The following is a 20,424-nucleotide window of genomic DNA, read 5'->3' as shown; positions in this document are numbered from 1 at the left end:
CAAAAGAGTTCTTAAGCCTGTTGTTCCTTCACTTGGGAAGGAGCAGTCTTTCACTGAACAGGCTCCTCTGGTTACTGATGACCGTCACCTGAGAGTCCAGCTTCACGGCGACCACAGAGCCAGCCCGCCTGATCAGTTTATCCGAAATGCACGTATGTATGGTGAGCTGCTAGCAGCACTAGGCATCCCCGTTCCACAAGAGGCCTCCCAGGGCAAGCCAGGCCAGAGGCAGCCACCCCCCACAACCAGGCCACGCAGTGACTGCAGCCAACGAGCTGCCACCAACCCCAGAAGACACCCACCCACCAGACACCAGGTGGGGAAGGAGAGGAGCTGAAGGAGAATAGCAGGAGAGCCCAGAGCCATGGCGCACCACCCCCAGGCCCACCCAGGCCCCCCTCACACCCCAGCACCTCCCCCTATAATCCCCCGAACCCCACTCAGCCCCCCTTCACCCCTCTTGCCCCTGGGCCATACCCTGGGTCCCAGGGCAGCAACCAGACACCAGGGCATGCACCAACCCACACCATGGCAGCACATCCGGGCAGGCCCAGACCCCCGGCACATACGGACCCCACCACCTCGGAGGGAGGGGGGACCAACCCCAGGCACCAGAGCCCAGATCCCCCACCCAGACAGGCTGCCCAGCCCAGGGCCGACACTCGCCGATCCAGGCACCACTATTGGCCTCACCCCCCGCCATGAGGCAAACCCAACCGCTGGCCCCCATAGCCCCCGACAGGGCCGGACCCAGAGCCGCCCCCACCGCAGAGCAGCCCGTCCCACACCATGGGAAACCACAAAGAACCCACAACCACCAGTCACTCCCGGCCATTTTCCAACCCCCAAAACGACGAGGTCACAGTGCTCCACCTACACTAAGTGATGGAACTAAGCACAGGGGACCAGAGGGAATGAGATTCAGCTAAATGGTTCTTTAAGGAGGCAGACATTGTCTCACTACTGATGTGGTCTACTAAGAGATTCCTAAACTGCTTAATACACAGATTATTTTTGGTTTTCCAGTTCACAAGGATAGTTTTCTTTGCGATGCATAATGCTGTGCGTATCAAGTGTGCAGAGTTAATTGCCATATTAATGTCACCCAAGTCACCTAGTAGACAGTGTGGGGTTTGGTGGAATATTACATTTTGTCATGGGGTGGTTGACACAGCCAGGAATTGTTCTGAATTGAACTGTTCAAATTAATTGCTTTTAGCAGCAGGTAGAGAACAAGCTCGTTTGGATCACCTCCTACACTCCTGACATGTATCAGGTAATTAGGAGGCTGGGTAAATCTAGCTGCTGGCTGCAACAGTTCTTTGCCAGATCGTGTTTTCTCCTGCTTGGCCTGAGAGTGCTCCTGGAAAAACTTCTACCTTGTCTGCCTAACTCCCCACCAGTCTATGCCTGCTTCTGCTTGTCCTCTGTCTGCCTTATCTGCCTGATCACCTCAGTCTACGCCTGCATCAACCTCCACCTTGCCTGCCCTGCCTGCTGCCATTTCCTGGATGGAAACCATTTGTCTGTTACCTGTCAGCTGGTGGTTCACTTTCCTGCTCTGGATCTAGAAGAACTAAGTAGGACTGGTTCAGTATTATTTTAGTTCTGATCCCTTTATGAAATTGTTGGCTCCATATAACCATGACTTTCCTTCTCTGGCAGAACCACACCACGCAGTGAAGACTTCCTCCAATGTTTTGTTTTCGTTCTGTTAAACAGCATCGCTAACCCAAACTCCCTTCAGCTTTGTTTGTACCACATCCTCTGTCGTGACAATCAATCTATATTGCTTCACTCCTAAATTCTTGCCACAGTTCTTTGTTGCAGCTCATTCCCCCAGCAATCGGGTCGTAACAATGAGCATGAGCGAGAAATTATTTTAGAGCCTTTTAAGTTTATTTTTGAGAACATTGAGGACATTGATGTTTGTGGAGGAGGTGGCAGATCACCAGGGTTATCTACTGTACTGTGAATGCAGAGCTTAAACAATGAAGGACTTAAAGACATAATGTTTTATTTTTGTATTTTTTTTATAATTCAGTGTTGAATGATTCCCTGTTTATACTATGATGAAAAATAAAGGTGAGTTGCTGTTTCACAGACCCAGCACAGCTATAAATGGAAATAAAATAACTTGTGGTTCAGATTGGTGGAAAATACATGAAAAGATTAAAAGTTGGGCAAAATTAATCTAATAGTGCTGCACTGTATAAAAGTGAGATGTTAAAATATTGTATATAAGATGCTATGTGTAACTTTATGTAAAATGGGGAAAAAACTATTGTGAAGGAAATTTAGTTTAGTATTTTTTCCTTTATTTAATTCTTCAGAATGTGTCCAGACTAAACTGTTAGTGAGGTGCTTGTACTGAAAGCATCTGGTTTATTTCTTTGTATACCAGAGTTTATCCCAAAGCTGACTGATATCAAAGTGCCTCTTTAGTGATCCTTTTGTTCAGCCCATAGACATAGAAGAGACACACACACACACACACACACACACACACCTCTCCTCTCCATAGACTCTGCAGACCTTCTGGTATTCTGTATGACACTCTCTCTTTTATTCAGCATGGATGGACTTTCTCATCTGGATCATATCAGAAGTTATTTTTTTTTCACCAAACAATACTACAGAAGGTGCTGGGGTAGTTGACACCAGGCTAATTAAAATGAATCTGGTTTTAATGGTTTTCTCTTCTTTCTGGTGCAAGGTACTTAAGATCTGAACTAAACTTAAACATTTGATATTGAATACAATGAAAACTAAAGTGAGAAGAACCGCTATGGAAACTAACAGTAAATAACATAAAATACAAAACAATGACTGAGGTGTTGTCATGTTTTTAGTAAAACTACAGTTATCAATATTTCCATATTGAAATTGTACCCAAATCAAAGGAGTATTGTTAATTGAAAAGTATGTTGTTCTAAGGACAGGACACCGTATGCTTATTTAATCAGTATGTTATTTATAGTGTGATCCAGAAGGGGTTATAAAATGCTGTTGGACGTTTTGTCGGTGCATTTTATTTTGAAAAATCTTCAGGGCAGTTCCGGAATACAATTTATTTGTAAAACTATTTGTTTCTTCCTGCCCAGCGGTGGAGGTGATCAGAGGATGTGTCCTCCAGATCTGACTCCACAGTGGACCTCTACAGCCAAACCCATCTCATTTAATTACACCATTTCAACACTTATAAATCATTACTGTCCATGAACTTTAATAACATTTTGGCTTAAGTTGTACAGATCAGAGAAATATGAAGCACTTGAGGAAATACCAACGAATGATTCCAGTATGCGCACAACTAACAGAACAGGCGCAGGTGGATCATTTCTATTGCAGCCTTGACGTGCACGTTCTCGTGACGGGTTATTTTTCAGCAGAGGTGCTTTCTTTAACAACACTGTCTTTACTGTAGCGTCGCACGGTCCCGCGACAGACATGGAGATAAAAAGGGTGTGTACAAAGTAGCCTACGACATGCCATGACAAAGTACGACAAGCGAGGAAAGATAGATTTGATAATATTAAAGTTCAATCTGCCAGAAAACACAGATGAGAAAATGTGTCTTTATTTAATTTCCCTGAAAAAATAACTTATCTGCTGAGTTTCACTGTGAAACGGGGGCTTTCTGGTACATCATCGCTAAAAGTCAGGAAGTCACGCAGACTGACAGCGCAGTTAAATAAAAGCGGTTCGAAAACGGGGAATCAAAGTTTAGCTCCTCTTTCTCTCCACTCCACAGATAGAAAACACACTCGGACACTCTGACGGGGGAAAACAGTGTTGTTCACACTCACCTTTGTTCATAACCCAGGTTTCCTCTCGTTGTTCAACATCTGGATACTTTCACTTTCATCTTTCCTGACTTCTTGTTTACATGAAGTCACGCGATTTGCACTAATGCACAGGACCACAAAAACTGTCAAGGCAAGAGTGCAAGAACGAGGCTGAACTTAGCCTCCGATTCGCAGCTTCCGATTCGCTAGTTAAGGGAAATTTAAGGGACCCTTAAGTCAGAACGCGAGTGACTGTATTTCTCTGTTAACCCTCCGTTTTATTGATACTCAATGCCGTCAAACCTGTCCTAGATTATTCTACAGAGCCTACTGAATCTGAAAAACATAGTTTGTGATTTGTGAAACCTCTCTCTGATTTGTGAAAATGCAGTAAAGGCAGATTTCACTCATTTTTCTGCCGTTTTTACACACTATACCTGGTCCAGATGTTATAATATCACACTGAGTCAGGTCAAACCTGTCCTAGATTATTCTACAGAGCCTACTGAATCTGAAAAACATAGTTTCTGATTTGTGAAACCTTTCTATGATTTGTGAAAATGCAATATAGGCAGATTTCACTCATTTTTCTGCCATTTTTACACACTATACCTGGTCCAGATGTTATAATATCACACTGAGTCAGGTCAAACCTGTTTTACATTATTCTACAGAGCCTACAGAATCATAAAAAACACAGGTGAATCTGATTTAAGAAACCTTTATTGGATCGTTTTTACACAAGCTCACGCCTCTCCATGTCATTCCTTATTGCCATCTCCATGGCCTCCATTTCACTAGAAAAAGAAATCATATTTTTTGACAGAGATTTTGGGCTATTTTTTAAAGGACATTTAAATGTTTCACTAACCTCTCATCCAGTGGTCCATGATCAACCTCTGCCACTGCGTCTTTTGTTATCATGTTCCTTATTTCTTCCAAGGCCTTTACTGTCACCTTTGTTACAGGTATGATATCCCGATTATGCATCCATATTATTGTCAATGTTATTATGCTCATACCTCTACATTTAAAAAGGCACCTATTGACTTACCTCTGGCAACATCACAACAAGGATCTATTTAAGCTTGTCATAGGACAGCATGGTGGAGACTTCATCTGAGATTTTTTCACAGTTATGAAGGAAGCCTGTCAGGTACTTAACTATCTTGTCCAACTGTTGGTCATCAAACAATATTGGAACCCACTTTTGTGTAAATTCAAAGTGGGGCTGCTTCTCACCAGACACGACGGCCTGAAAAATAAATGTACTCAAACTTAACCGTACTGTTTGCTTGCTGGAGGTGATCACATAATGATTAAGCGTTATGTGATGAACAAAAAGAAAAAGGCGTACCTGCAGTGTATCTTCTGCACCCTTTTGTTCCACAATGAACTTGACAAGCGCTTCATTTTTTTCTGACCGTTCAGCAGCAGCCTCTGCTGCCTTGTCCTACATCAAAAGATCAGTAAAATTATTTGTATAGAGCAATATATGAGAATATTGATATTATTATTATGCAAACACACTTGCTGATATATTCTCCATCTGCAACAACCTAAATTTCAGAATTTTAGACCGAAGATTAAGTGTTGATGCTTACCCTGACCATAACTAAGTGTGGAAATGCTCCTTAAACAACTGAGTCTTTAGCTTGCTCTTGAAAGTGGATAAGGACTCTGCGGATCGGACAGAGTTTGGTAGATCATTCCACCACCGGGGTACAACAGAGGAGAAGAGTCTAGCTACTGATTTTGCGCCACGTTGTGGTGGACGCACTAGGCGTCTTTCGCTGGCAGAGCGTAACTGTCGAGAGGGAGTGTAGCTCTGGATTAAGGAGTGAAGGTAGACCGGAGCCGTTTGGGTTATTGTTTTGTAACCCAGAAGCAGAGCTTTGAATTTGATGCGTGATGCAACTGGAATGCCAGTGAAGAGCGATTAGCAACGGAGTGACATGAGCTCTTTTGGGCTGGTTGAAGACCAGATGTGCTGCTGCGTTCTGGATCATCTGCAGAGGTTTAACTGAGCATGCAGGCAGGCCAGCCAGTAAGGAGTTGCAGTAGTCAATGCGTGAAATGACCAGAGCCTGGACCAGGAGCTGTGTCGTGTGTTCATTCAGGTAGGGTGTGATCCTCCTGATGTTGTAGAGAGCAAATCGGCAAGACCGGGAAACCGAGGCAACATGGTCAGCTGGTTAGCATCTGCATAGCAGTGGTAGGAGAAACCATGAGATCTAATAATTACACCGAGTGAGGAGGTGTATAGTGAAAAGAGAAGAGGGCCAAGCACCGAGCCCTGAGGCACCCCTGTTGTCAGCCCATGTGATCTGGACATTCCCCCTTGCCAAGATACTTTGAATGATCTCCCTGTGAGGAAGGACGTAAACCACGAGAGGACAGATCCTGAGATGCCAAGCTCCGAGAGTTTGGAGAACAGTATATGATGGTTGACCGTGTCAAAGGCAGCAGACAGGTCCAGCAGTATAAGGACTGAGGATTGACCAGTGGATCTGGCAAGCTGTAGGGAATCAGTAACTGACAGGAGAGCAGGTTTAGTCGAGTGACCTTGCCTATAGCAAAATTGATATGGATCAAACAGGTTGTTGTCTTGGAGGAACTGTGAGACCTGACTGAAGACGGCACGCTCTAGTAATTTAGACATGGATGGAAGCAGTGAGACCAGCCGGTAGTTTTCAACCTGGGCTGGGTTGAGTGTGGGTTTCTTCAGCAGCGGGGTAACCCGAGCTTGCTTGAAGGTAGAGGGAAAGGCACCGAATTTAAGAGAGGAATTGATAATATGGGTTACTGCCGCTTTGACTGTAGGTAAAATGCTCTGCAGGATGTCAGAGGGAACAGGATCAAGAGGACAGGTTGTGGGTTCTGAGCTGACTAGAAGTTTAGAGACTTCGTCCTCATTTAGAGAGTGTAAAGAGCAGAGTGAGGCACCAGTAGCTGGTTTAGTAAGGCTGAGTTGGTCAGGCTCAGTGAATTGGTTACTTTTCAGTGAAGTAGGAAGCAAACATTTCTGCAGTCAGCACAGTGGGAGGCTGAGCAGGTGGTGGAGATAGAAGAGAACGGCTGTCGTGTGTTGGGAGCATTGGAAACTGGGTTGGACTTTCTGGAGCGGTCCTTAACTGGTTAAGGTCCTATTTAAAAGGCCAGAGTTATTTTGTTATGATCACCAGCTATGAATGTGAGCGAGTGGCCATGACTTGTGGAGTCCCCCAGGGGTCAGTCCTTGGACCTCTTCTGTTCAACTTGTATATGCTCCCTTTGGGTCAAATATTACAGAACTATAGCATTAATTATCAAAGTTATGCTGATGATACATAACTTTATGTGTCTCTTTCACCAGATGACTGCAGTCCAATAGACTTATTGTGTCAGTGTCTGGTGCAAATAAACACCTGGATGAAGGAGAATTTACTACAATTAAATGAAGACAAAACTGAGATTATTCTGTTTGGTAGCAAAGAGAAGAGGGTCAGCATTGATAAACACCTGGAGACTCGGGCTCTTAAAATCACCGACCAAGTTTGTAACCTGGGAGTGTTGATAGACTCAGACCTGACTTTCAGCAGCCATATCAAAGCTGTCACTAAGAAGCTTTTTACCAGCTCAGAAACATCAACAGAATTAAAAGTCTAGTCTCCCAGAAAGACCAGGAGAAACTCATCCATGCATTCATCTCCAGTAGGCTGGATTACTGTAATGGTCTTTTAACAGGACTTCCTAAAAAGAGCATTAAACATCTGCAGCTCACTCAAAACACTGCTGCTAGAGTTTTAACCAGGACGAAGAGAACTGAATCACACCAGTTTTGAAATCTTTACACTGGCTTCCAGTCAGTCACAGAATAGATTTTAAAACCCTTCTGCTTGTTTACAAATCCCAGAATGGTTTAGGCCCAGAATACATCTGTGACATGTTCAGAGAATATAAACCTAGCAGAGCTCTTAGGTCCAAAGACTCTGGTCAACTAGTCCAGACCAGAGTCCAGACTAAACATGGAGAAGCAGCATTTAGCTGTTTTGCTGCAAACAAGTGAAACAAACTGCCAGTGGAGATTAAACTTTCCCCAAATGTAGACATTTTTAAATCCATGTTAAAAACATTTCTTTTTTCATGTGCCTATGCATGAAATCTGCACGGTAACTTTTTTTTTTATTTTTTTTTTTTTAACTTATCTTGCTTTTAATCATTTTAATGTAATTTATTATTTTATTGTGATTATGTGTTGATTATGTGTTGATGCCTTTCACTATTCTAAATATCTGTAATATCTTTGTTTTATGTAAAGCACTTTGAATTGTCCTGTACATGAAATGTGCTATATAAATAAACTGCCTTGCCTTGCCTTGGGATTAGGTTGAGGGGCATTTTTTTTATTAGGAATCTATTCTGATATGTTTTTTGGCATGTGGGGCCTGGGAGCTGGCTGCCTGGTTGGTTGCCCTGTGGGAGCTGAGTGTTGGTTTCCATAATGACAAAACAGGTATGACATGTCAATGGTGATTACTATTCACTCATGTGAATAGTTGTTCCGTTGAGTTTTAAACATGCTGTGGTCCAGCCCTTACTTAAAAAACCTGGCCTTGATGGCAGCGTGCTGGCCAATTTCAGACCTATTTCGAGGCTGCCTTTTATTTCTAAAATCTTAGAAAAAGTTGTCCACACTCAACTCAAGCTGTTTTTAGATGATCATGATGTCCTGGAGGTGTTCCAGTCTGGTTTTAAAACTCTGCACAGCACAGAGTCAGCTTTGCTAAGAGTGTTTAACGACATCCTCTTAGCAAATGACTCTGGTGAACATATTATTCTTATTTTATTAGATTTAACAGCAGCTTTTGACACTGTGGACCACAACACTTTAGTGAGTCGGTTATGCCACCTAGTGGGCATTGGTGGTACTGCATTGGAGTGGTTCAAGTCTTATCTCTCCGACAGAAGCATGAGTGTGACCTTTGGAAACTTTGAATCCAGCTCTGCTCCACTTCCTTATGGGATTCCCCAGGGGTCGATTTTAGGGTCTCTGCTCTTCTCTTTGTATTTACTGCCCCAGGGCTCAATCCTGAGAAGGCATGGCATCTCCTATCACATTTATGCTGACGACAGTCAGAGATTTATGCCCCTCAAAAAGAAACAGTCTTTCTCCTTTGCCCCTCTTCTGGCATGTCTCAAAGACATAAAAGCCTGGTTGGCCCTAAACTTTTTATTCCTTAATGAGGAAAAAACTGAAGTGATGGTGTTTGGTACCAGTGGCTTTTGTGAACCCCATCCCATTGATTTGGGTCCTTTGGCAGGCTTTTTAAAGCCAACAGTCTCAAACTTGGGTTTTAAGATGGACAGCGATTTTAAACTGGATAGTCAAATTAGCTCTGTAGTGAAGTCCAGCTTTTTCCACATCAGGCAGCTTCCTAAGGTCAAACCTTTTCTTAAAAAACAACACTTAAACAGTAATCCATGCCTTCATTACATCTTGGCTGGATTATTGTAATGCTCTTTATTTTGGGGTTAGCCAGTCCTTCCTCGCATGTCTCCAGTTGGTGCAAAATGCAGCTGCACGCCTCCTAGCTGAAGTACGTAAGAGGGAACACATAACCCCCATCCTGGCCTCCCTTCACTGGCTGCCAGTGCACTACAGAGTTCATTTTAAGATTCTTTTATTTATATTTAAATCTTTAAATGGTCTGGCGCCTCTTTACCTCTCGGAGCTACTCCACCCCTGCGCTCCTGCTCGGTGCCTCAGGTCAGCTGACCTGCTGCTCCTGGACATACCGAAGTCCAAACGGAAGCTCAGGGGGGATCGAGCTTTTTCAGTCGTTGGTCCAAAACTGTGGAATGAGCTCCCACTCCACATTAGACAAGCTTCTTCATTGTCTATTTTTAAAACTCATCTTAAAACCCATTTTTATTCTTTGGCTTTCAACCCAGTATAAGACTGTTCCTGTTTAGTGTGCTGTGGTTTGTTTTATTTATTGGTTTTTATTTGTTTATAATTTGTTTATTCTTTTAAAATTGCTTATTGTTTTAAAACTGTTTTAAAAACAATGAACAATTATTTTATTATATTTTATATTATTTATTTCCTGGTTGATTTTTGTACTTTATGTGTTGCTTTATCCATTTATGTACAGCACTTTGTTTCAGCTGTGGTTGCTTTAAAGGGCTACATAAATAAAGTTGAGTTGAGTTGAGTTGATCACCTGTGTAGGAATTTGGATTATAAGATGAGTTAAGTGTGATGACATCTGATACCTCAGAGGATCAAGGTAAGTTAAATCTTATTTTACCAAGCATGACTAGCTAAGGATTTTCATGGGGAAAGGTAGAATATCTTAATATTAACATTTGTTTCTTTTACATATTTTTTTGCAGATGAATTATTAATTTTGGACAAAAGATGATGTGTGCCACTGGCTTGAAAAAGAGGGTTTTGGTGACTTTGCAAGTCCCTTTTTGGGTGAAATGACATGAATTTGCAGTGTCCCTGTTGTCCTATTAAAACCACAACGCAAAGAAGATATCTAAAGCATATTGAACAATACCATCAAAGTGAACCCCATTTTGTTGTTGAATGTGTTGAAAATCAATTGCCCAAGTAAATATACCAAAATATCTTTATTTCTTAAACATGTAGGCCAGAAACACTGTAGCACAATCCAAAAAGCAAAGACTGCAGTGGACCAGCATGGACCTATCATATGTCATGTACCATTTTTGTTTGTGTTATAAACCTGGAATGTGTTTACTGAAAAAACTAGGGGTATCAAATTACCACGTTAATTGCGATTATTTAATTATAGTCATATTTAGCGTGTTATGTTTTTTAATCATCTTAATCTATTTTTTAATCTCTAATTTTACTGTTACTGTATGTGAGTCTCTTTTTAATATTACGTTAAAATGGAGGAACATGTAAGAGTTATTGGTCCAATGAATGGGAAGTTTACTTTTCAAAAACATCTTGACGGCACCATTTATAAAGTATGGAAGCGTGGAGCTGTCACCCAAATAAAAAACAAAATCGGACCTTATCCGAGTTTATTGTAAAAACATAAAACATATCACGTTATAATGTGATACTTTATTGTAAAAACGTGAAACGTATCACGTTATAACGTGATACTTTACTGTAAAAACGTGCAACGTATCACGTTATAACGTAATAAGTTTATTATAAGAACATAGCCTGTACTGTATGTGTATATATATATATATATATATATATATATAAACGAGGACATCTTGTGGTGCATGGCTTGTCTGTCTGTGACATTGGTTAATCCACTGGCCTATGCTCACCCTCATTCCCCACAGGACCAACATAACCTCTCCTCAGAGAGTATACCCTCCTTATCTGTCATTGTGCAAAGATTTTTGAATAAAAAGAAAGATCTGAATGCTATTTCAATCTCAGCTATTTTGATAGACACAATAAACGTTGTGTATGTTATTCAATAGTTGTGCCTGATGTTGTATCAAGTTTTTTCTATAACCATTAAAAGACAAGAGGGTAATTGGTGGAATCCTCATAAAATATGTCTATATGGGTTGTAGATAAAACCATTTGAAAATAAAAGGGTTCTCAGTGGAACTATCTGTGTGGGATCTGGATGAAACCCTTGGGATATAAAGGGGTTCTGCCTATCTACCTTATTCTAGTGCAGGGCCAGACTGGGACCCAAAGTCAGGCTGGGAGTCATACACTCACACAGGCCACCCCTACACATATACTGCATGCAAATGCTCACACTTGTGCAAGTGTACATACATAGATATGGACTTAATAATCACCAAAGCTCATTAATCTAGACCAAGATTCCCATAAAACTACAAATCACTAGTTCAGTGTTTCTCCCTTCTCGTCAAAATGTCAAAAGTCAAACCAGTACTCTTATATTAAAGGCAAAATAAGTAGCATTTACACCCAGTGTTTCAAATCAGAACTGCAGTCGAAAGAGACAAACACTGAGAACGTTCTTTCTTTAATATACAAAGGAGCTTGGTCACCAACAGCTTCATATACAAGTAGAAGAATTTCAGATTATATCCAGGATATACCAGTAAACCAATGAAGAAAAGCTAAAATTGGAGAAATATGAGCTCTGCTCCTAATTCCCATCAGAACATTTGCTGCAGTCTCGTCTTGCTAGTTTTTCTGCATTACTCTGAGACAGGATGTTCCTCAGATTGTCATCTTACATAAGTTCATCCCTACAGCTTCAGTGTACACATTTACACAAGTAGAAAGACTATTTGTACAACACACACACAGTTAACAATATAATGAAATACAGAGGAGCGCATTAGAGGACAGAGAGCACACAGATCAAACACTGCTGGAGAACTGGGAACGCCTCATTAAAACAGGTGTTTAGCAGGAGCCAATCAGCTGCAGGAACTCAGTAAGCCAAACCCCTAAAGATTGGTCAGCCAATCACAGTGGGAAAGCAGATAGTCAAAGATATTTTAGAAAAAAAGTGGTCTCACTTAAACATGAAAAAAAAAAAAAAAAAAAAAAAGAAGTAGGCAAATATAACAAAGATGTAACTTCAGTTTCTCAATGCATGAATGGAGAGGGTCTAAAATGATGAGCATCATCTCCTTTCCCTCTGGGCGTGTTGTGGGTGGGTGCATTCTGCAGTCAGTGGCAGCTTGTTGGCAGCTTGTTGGCTGCAGTCGCTGCGTGTCCCGGTCATGGGGGGTAGCTGCTCCTGGTCTGTCTTGCTCTAGGGGGCCTTCCAGGGAACGGGGTGCCCAGTGCTGCTAGCAGCTCACCACCTAGGGGGAAGTTCGCTTCCCTCTGGACTTACATCCCCAGACCCCTCTTCTTCCCAGCTCTCTCATGAGCGGGGAGGGTGAGGGCAATGGGGACCTCTCACACCCCTGTTCCCTGTGGCGCCGCCGGGGGCGGGCAGGGGAGGTGGTTGCCCGGGGTGGCTGTTCTGATGGTGGGCTGGTCCTGGGGGATGCCCAGTCGGCCGCATCTGGGTGGGAGGTGATGGGGTTGCTGGTGGGGACTGGATTTGGGGTGTGCCGTCCTCTGGTCCGCCTCCCACAGGTGCTGGGGAGTGAGATTGGGAGGTTCATTTGCTGTGTGTATGTGGGGGAGGTCTGTGTGTGTACTAGGATGAATGGGATTGTGCAAGGACATAGGTGTGTAAGTGGGGCGGGCAGGGATCACGTGCACTTGTGGGGGGGTGGCCTGGGCGGGCCTGTGGGGTGTGTGTGCTCTCCCACTGTCATCCTCCCTCTCCTCTCATTCCCCCCTAGACTGGTTGTCTGTGGGCACCTTCTGGGGTTGGTGGCGGCTCATTGGCTGCAGTCGCTGTATGGCCCAGTCATGGGGGCGGCTACTCCTGGCCTGTCTTGCCCTGGGGGGGCCTCCCAGGGAGCAGGGGTGCCTAATGCCACCAGAGGCTCACCATCCAGAGGGAAGTTTGCATCCGTCTGGACTCACATACCCCAGACCACCACACACACACACACACACACACACACACACAGGGACTTCGGAGGCATGTGCGCCATGCGGGGTAGGGCGGAGGGGGCCATCTAAGGGGCCTCCTCGGCTGCACCCTGTAGCAACTTGCCTATCAGTTTTAAATGCACTTACACTTCAAAACACTTCAAAACTAGGATGATCTTAGCTATATATGTTGTAAGTAGTATGGATTACATGGTCTTTTGTATGATGTCTGAAGTCCCCACGTGCACTCCCCACACCCTTTCTGTCCCTCTCCCTCCCCTCCCTCTTCTCTCTCCCTTCTTTTCTCTCTCTCTCTCTCTGTCCCCTCTGGTCGAGTCCAGCATTAAGAGTTTGATTTAATAAAGTTTTTCATATCATCAAGAGGGACTTTATACATGTAGTATAAATCCCTGCTTGATAGAGTAAAATTGCCCGGCACCAGACGGCAGCCAGACATTCATTCTGTTTGCAACGATGCTGGACAAGACAGGTGAAAAAAAAAAAAAAAAAAAAAAAAACAATTCAAAACACAACACACAAACAACATCTGGGGGGCGTGCCATGTAGTGCATGGTGGGCAAGGCCACTAAGGTGGCCTCACTCCCAGCACAATGTGGTCACTGCCCCTCAGTTTTAATTGCAAACAACACACATTCTGTCCCTGGGCTCCTGGGGCCCCGGACCTTTTGTTCGGGCTGCCCTGGATGACCGGTCCCTGGGGCCAGTGGCTGCCGATCTTGGCCCATTGGGGCCTGTGCCCTAAGACGGCAGGGGGCTCTGACTGGGGTCGTCTTCGGGATGGGTTGCTTGGGTTCATGTTGGGGGGTTGCTGCTGATGGCCTGGGTCTCTGGGCTGCCCTGGTCTGCCTCTAGCCTCCATAAAGGCATAGTCACATTTGCATGATCTCACTCATCACTCCTCATCACTGATCACTCCTTATTCCTCATTCTCTGCTTGCTGACACAGTCATTGACTTGTCCAGAGGGTTTATACACTAAGAGATTGTTTTTTTTTTTGTTTGTTTTTTTTGTTTTTTTTCTGTGAGTTTGTATCTGGTTGGCGTTGTGATACATTTGTGATATGTTCTTTTGATTTGGTTATTATTTAAGAACTCTTAATGACTAACAGCTTTGTTTTTCAGTGAAAGCCGTAGGAAATTTTCTGGTGTGTTTATATACAAGTGTAACAGTTTGTTGTCTGGTGGTAGTGTGGATTGAAGGATCGTTGCCTTCTGTCTGTGGTGTTTTTGTCTCCTCTTTCTTCTTTCCCTTTTTGCTTCTTTTTGCCATCTTCCATCTTTTTCTGTCCCCTGACATACAGCACAGCAGATTCAAAGAAAATGAATAAAAAAAAATGAATCCATCAAGAGGAACCTTATACCCATAAACCTCCCCTTGGCAAAGCAAATTTGTTCGGCACAACACAACGACCAGACTATCATTCTACTTGCTATAATGCTTGAACAGAACAGGTTAAAATAAAAATAAATAAATAAATAAAAATAAAATAAGGAGCACTATCAGCAGATCTGTGTGGGTAAAGACACACACACAAATAACCATATCACATACTGTACACACAGATATACTGTACACATAACATCCTGTAAGAGGAGGAGCCTTTCTTATCAGATCCTTCAGGTATATCCCGACAGTACAGAGCAGTAAAAAAACATCGAGCAGCCATTTAGTTCACAGTTCATTTTAAATCAGCTGAGGAGTCATTAAAAGTAACATGACACCGCTGGTGAGTTTTTACATTATTTTTATGTAAGTGTTTGTGATGTGATTTTTCTTTGCTCTGTTAAGTTAGACGAGTTCTGGTGAAACATGCCAGGACTTGCTTTTGGTAAAGGAATGTCAGGAGCAGAAGTATTCATGTAGATTGAAAAGTGAGAAATGAGATCATATCAGCAGAAACAAAGATAAATTGCCTTTGTCTCATTTACAATTTACCCGAGCACCAGTCAACACCAGTATACAGCATGCAGTTAGTATTGTGGACTCAGTTTTGGTCTCTTCTGTAAGTCTTGGGTGTGACTACATATTTGTCATGAATCTTGACTCTAAGGTCAATGTACACGTTAATAATCTACCTCTCAGACTGACTGATGCCCAGAACATGAGTGAGTGTGTGGAGAAAGATGAAGACAGAGCAGAGTCTGCAGGATCCATCTGTCCATCTCTGAAGAGTGACCTGTCCATGCACGAACATCCATGCTTTAGTAATGATCCTGGACCCCCAAACCCCATGTAAGAGACTTTTCCTTCTTTAAACTGACTAAATATCATTAGTTCAGTTAAAAGATGCTGCTGCCACAATTTAATGTGCTTCATAACACACATACTTCTTTTATATATATATATATATATAAATAATAGAATGAAACTTCAAGGCTTTTTGTGTTGAGACCATGTTCACTCTACTGTTTAGAATAATGTTTCTTTTATGTTCTCAGAGGGAGGAAGAGGAGTGGTGTTTGTGATGAGGAGCAGCTGTCCTGCTGTGCTATATGTCAAGATGCCTTGAAGGATCCAGTCTCCACCACCTGTGGACACTGGTTCTGTAGATACTGCAAAACCCCATACTGGGAGCAGTCTGGCTCATCAGGGGAATCCTCCTGTCCCTGGTGTGGAGAAAAATCCATAAGACGACCCAGTTAGTTTTGCTAAATGAAACAAATAAATTCTCTATTTTTATTCAGGATCTCTAACTACTGAGCTAATGTTTCTAACACTTTTACTTTGATACTATTTTCATTTTCTTTCAGCAGATGTTGGTCTACAGGAGGTTTTAGATGAACATAAAATCAGTCTGAGGAGGAGATGTGAACATGTGACAGAAGGAACTGATGGAACAGGAAGTAAAACCCTCCTCAACAGGATCTACACTGAGCTCTTCATCACAGAGGGACAGAGTGAAGAGGTTAATACCCAACATGAGGTGAGGCAGCTGGAGACCGCTTCCAAGATCAACACCCTCCATGACACTCCAATCAGGTGCCACGACATCTTTAAAACCTTACCTGACCAACATGGACCAATCAGAGTGGTTCTGACCAACGGCGTCGCTGGTGTTGGAAAAACCTTCTCAGTGCAGAAGTTCACTCTGGACTGGGCAGAGGGCTTGGAGAACCAAGATGTCAGTGTGGTGGTTCTGCTTTCATTCAGGGAGCTGAACTTGATCAGAGATGATCAGTACAGTCTTCTCCAGCTGCTCCATGTTTTCCATCCAACATTCCAGAAGATCCCAGCAGAGCAGCTGGCTGTCTGGAAACTTCTCTTCATCTTTGATGGTCTGGATGAAAGCAGACTTTCTCTGGACTTCAACAACACTGAGGTTGTTTCTGATGTCACACAGAAGTCTTCAGTCAACGTGCTGCTGACAAACCTCATCAAGGGGAATCTGCTGCCCTCAGCTCTTATCTGGATCACTTCCAGACCTGCAGCAGCCAATCAGATCCCTCCTACATGTGTTGAGATGAGATGAGTCCACAGGAGCTGATGGAGGCTGACAGGGAAGTTCTTCTGAAGCTGGGGAGGATGGCGTTTGAACATCTGGAGAAAGGAAACATCATGTTCTACCAAGAAGACCTGGAGCAGTGTGGTCTGGATGTCACAGAGGCCTCGGTGTTCTCAGGAGTTTGTACTGAGATCTTCAGAAGAGAGTGTGTGATCTTCCAGAAACCAGTTTACTGCTTCGTTCATCTGAGTGTTCAGGAGTTTCTGGCTGCAGTCTACATGATGGACTGTTACATCAACAGGAACACAGAGGTGCTGGAAGATTTCTTGGGGAGAAACTGGGATGATGATGATGATGATGATGATGGTAATGACGATGAAGGTGATGAAATGGAAAGGTCATTTCTAAATGTCTTGTTAAAGAGAGTCATGGAAGAATCCTTTGAAAGTAAAAATGGCCACATGGACCTGTTTGTTCGTTTCCTTCATGGCCTCTCTCTGCAGTCCAACCAGAGACTCTTATCAGGGCTGTTGGGTTGGAAAGAGAACAGTCCAGAAACCATGGAAACAGTAATCAACAACCTTAAGAAGATGAAGACGTATAACATCTGTCCTGACAGAAGCATCAACATCTTCCACTGTCTAATGGAGATGAACGACCCCTCAGTTTATAAGGATATTCAACAGTTCCTGAGGTCAGAGAACAGATCAGAGGAGAAACTGTCTGAGATCCAATGTTCAGCTCTGGCCTACATGCTGCAGATGTCGGAGGAGGTTCTGGATGAGTTGGACCTGAAGCAGTACAACACAACAGAGGAGGGACGACAGAGGCTGATACCAGCTGTGAGGAACTGCAGGAAGGCTCTGTAAGTCCAGATGTGATCATGATTTTAAGTCAGTGTAATGAAATAATACATCAAATGTTGGCAAAATAATATTTTCTTTACACTAAGAAACATGCTATATCTGTTTGTCCAATATATTTGTTAGATAAAATTAGTAACGTCATAGGTGTTGTCAGTTACTTCAATAGTATAGACAACGCTGTCAATATCAGAATAAATGTAAGGGTGAGGAAATATAACTGGAAATTAGACACTGTTATAAAATAAAGAATTTCAGAAAGAAACTAAAAATTTTAAATAAACACTGGAAACAAGCAAAATAACAGTTTGAGAAAATACTGGATGTTTATGAAATTTCATGTCCAGAATCTGGCTAACAAATTAGTAAAGAGATCTGTAGAACAAACAAAGAGAGAATCTCAGGTGGTCACAAATGAAGCCGGGTATAAAGAACGCACGGATGTCCAGATACGACTTGTCTTTGTGGGATCTTGTTTCCCCTTGTTTTATATCCAGAGTATTTTACTCATGGCCAAAAACAAATATGTCCAATGTTGTAACAAACTTGAAAAGAAATTAAAACAGTGCAGTACGACAGTGGCACCTAAATGGAGGGAAAAAAAACAGTAACTACACTGCCTTTTCACATCAACATATAAGTACAAAACAAATATCACATAAAGAACACGTTGTACTATCAACATTACAAAAACAGTATGTCAAACACAAAAATGAAATGCTTTCTTACCTAGCACATGCAATAACCCTCAACACACGTGCTGCTCTCATTCCCTCATCGGCACTCGTAACACCATAATAACACACAATATAGATAGAATCCATCATATTAGGCAACATTCCATCATCCTCTAACAGTATTTCCCTAACTGATTACTAAATAGCAGAGGATTAAAATGAATTATTCTTCACTGTTAACATGTGCAATTCTTCTCCTTCCGAGCTTTCTGTTCACTTCCTGTCATAAATTTCCCATGAGCACTTTCAAAACTGAGATCACTGATACCCAAGCAGAAATAGTTCCCCTGCTGTCAACTCGGTATGAACATTTAACCTCATTTAAGCAGTAATATTGAACAAAGTGGATTTCAAGATTATTTCCATACCACATTTTTTCACCACCTGGTTACACTTTCCTCTGCTTACTCATCAACGTCCTCGTTGACAGTATAACTGTTTTTAACCGCGTTCAGGGCTTCTCTAAAGAAAACAATTTCTAAACTGGCAAGAAGATGAGACAACTTCTATTCATCACCTATCTCCTCCCCCTTGTTCTCATCTTCCGTAAACTCAATATCTGTTTCCACTGTTCACCCAAGTCTACCTGTCCTGTAAACCAAATTCCCCGCTCCCACCCACCTCCTTCTCTGCCTGTCTCCTGGAAATAAAATCCTGGTTCACCACCAACTTCCTAAAACTGAACAGTAATAAAACTGAAATTCTCCTCATTGGCTCCAAATCCACCCTTTCGAAAGTTAATAGTTTCTCCCTCACCTTGAACAGCGCCTCAGTTTCCCCCTCCTCTCAGGTCAAGAGTCTGGATGTCATCCTCGACAGCACCTTATCATTCACCTCACATATCAATAACATCACCCGCTCAGCTTATTCCCATTTGCTCAATATCAACCATCTTCGCCCTTCCCTCACCCCCCACACCACCTCTATCCTGGTGCACAGCCTTGTCACCTCCCGCCTGGATTACTGCATCTCTCTCCTCTTTGGCCTCCCACAAAAATCCCTTCAGAAACTCCATGAAATGGTTCAGGACTCTGCTGCCCACATCATCACCCGAACTCCTTCCTTTCATCACATCACTCCCATCCTACAAGAACTTCACTGGCTTCCCATTAAGTACAGGATAGAATACAAGATCCTCCTTTATACAGACAAATCCATACATAAACTCTCAACCCCTTACCTCTCAGATCTTCTCCACATAGTCACCCCTTCCAGATGTCTTCACTACTCCTCTTCTATCCATCTCTCTGTCCCTCCTGCCCGCCTCAGCACCATGGGGAGCAGAGCGACTGAAAGCTCTGCTCCCCATCTCTGGAACGCACTTCCTCCTGACCTCCGCTCTCTCCTCACCTTCATCTCCAAACTCAAAATCCATCTTTTCAGAACAGCATACTGTCTGTAACCTTATTTTCACTCAGTTCCTCGCCACTCTGCCTTTTATGTTTAGGTTTTTTAATTATGTTGTTTATGTGTGACTTTCCTGAACTGTTAATGTTTTCTTATTTTATTTTGTACAACCTCCTTGGGTGCCCTGAAAGGCGCTTTAAATAAATTGTATTATTATTACAACATTGCAGGACATGGTATCTAACACTGATTTTGGCTCATGATATGGATTTGAGTGACTTCCTGCATTCATTCTCTTACTTCGTCAAGGAGCAGGTTTTGGAGGCTGAACTCCTGTCCTAGCACTGGACTTCTGAGAGGAATCAACACTTGGAACAGAAATCTAAACATCAGCCTGTTGCTTAAACTCAGCCTCTGCTTCTCCATGATCAGCCAGAAAATTCTCCTTATCTCTCTTCTACCCCAGAGTCTACTTCAGACTCAACACTGACTGGTTCACACTCAGGTTCTTTATCACATGTTAGATCAATATCTCTGTTTGCAGCAAAGGAAAATTCCTCAATAATCACTCCATCTTCTGTTTGGTCATCTACGCTCTGTGTCTTAACCTCTGTTACCATTTCTATCTGAGGCTCGAGTAATGACTCTGTCAAGTCTTGGGGTTTAACAACAGGCAGATTAACACATTGACGGATATCCACCCAATTTACCCTTTTCATGGGTCCCCCCTCTGCCGGCTGTACAGTGTAAGTAG

At 42.8% G+C, this 20,424-nt stretch overlaps 3 protein-coding genes across 52 annotated transcripts in view; 2 read left to right on the top strand and 1 right to left on the bottom strand.

Annotated features, from left to right (window-relative positions):
• LOC121628724 (NACHT, LRR and PYD domains-containing protein 12-like) overlaps positions 1-20,424 on the top strand; it is a 2,607,341-nt gene that overhangs the window by 975,364 nt on the left and 1,611,553 nt on the right. The gene's annotated exons all lie outside the window — the stretch shown is intronic.
• The window catches only part of LOC121628726 (NACHT, LRR and PYD domains-containing protein 14-like), an 829,387-nt gene that overhangs the window by 564,065 nt on the left and 244,898 nt on the right, over positions 1-20,424 (bottom strand). Inside the window, exon 1 of one of the 49 annotated variants that reach the window (XM_041967988.1) lies at positions 3,810-3,947. The exons of the other annotated variants lie outside the window; for them this stretch is intronic. The gene's annotated coding sequence lies outside the window, so the exon portion shown is untranslated. Of the gene's footprint in view, positions 1-3,809; positions 3,948-20,424 lie in introns of those variants that run through there. 49 annotated transcript variants of the gene reach the window in all.
• LOC121628754 (NLR family CARD domain-containing protein 3) lies at positions 15,365-16,765 on the top strand. Of its 2 annotated transcripts, none has more exons than XM_041968073.1 (3): positions 15,365-15,513; positions 15,720-15,919; positions 16,035-16,765. In XM_041968073.1, exons 1-3 carry the CDS (start codon positions 15,383-15,385, stop codon positions 16,748-16,750), a joined length of 1,047 nt encoding a protein of 348 aa, XP_041824007.1. In that variant the 5' UTR covers positions 15,365-15,382; the 3' UTR covers positions 16,751-16,765. The 2 variants fall into 2 exon arrangements, with proteins under 2 accessions (XP_041824007.1, XP_041824006.1); XM_041968072.1 differs by having other exon boundaries at positions 16,032-16,765.

Source organism: Melanotaenia boesemani, chromosome 18 (assembly GCF_017639745.1).
Source record: "Melanotaenia boesemani isolate fMelBoe1 chromosome 18, fMelBoe1.pri, whole genome shotgun sequence".
NCBI classification, from domain to species: domain Eukaryota; kingdom Metazoa; phylum Chordata; class Actinopteri; order Atheriniformes; family Melanotaeniidae; genus Melanotaenia; species Melanotaenia boesemani.
The sequence above is the reverse complement of the archived record's forward strand: the minus strand, read 5'-3'. Positions and strand labels throughout refer to the sequence as shown.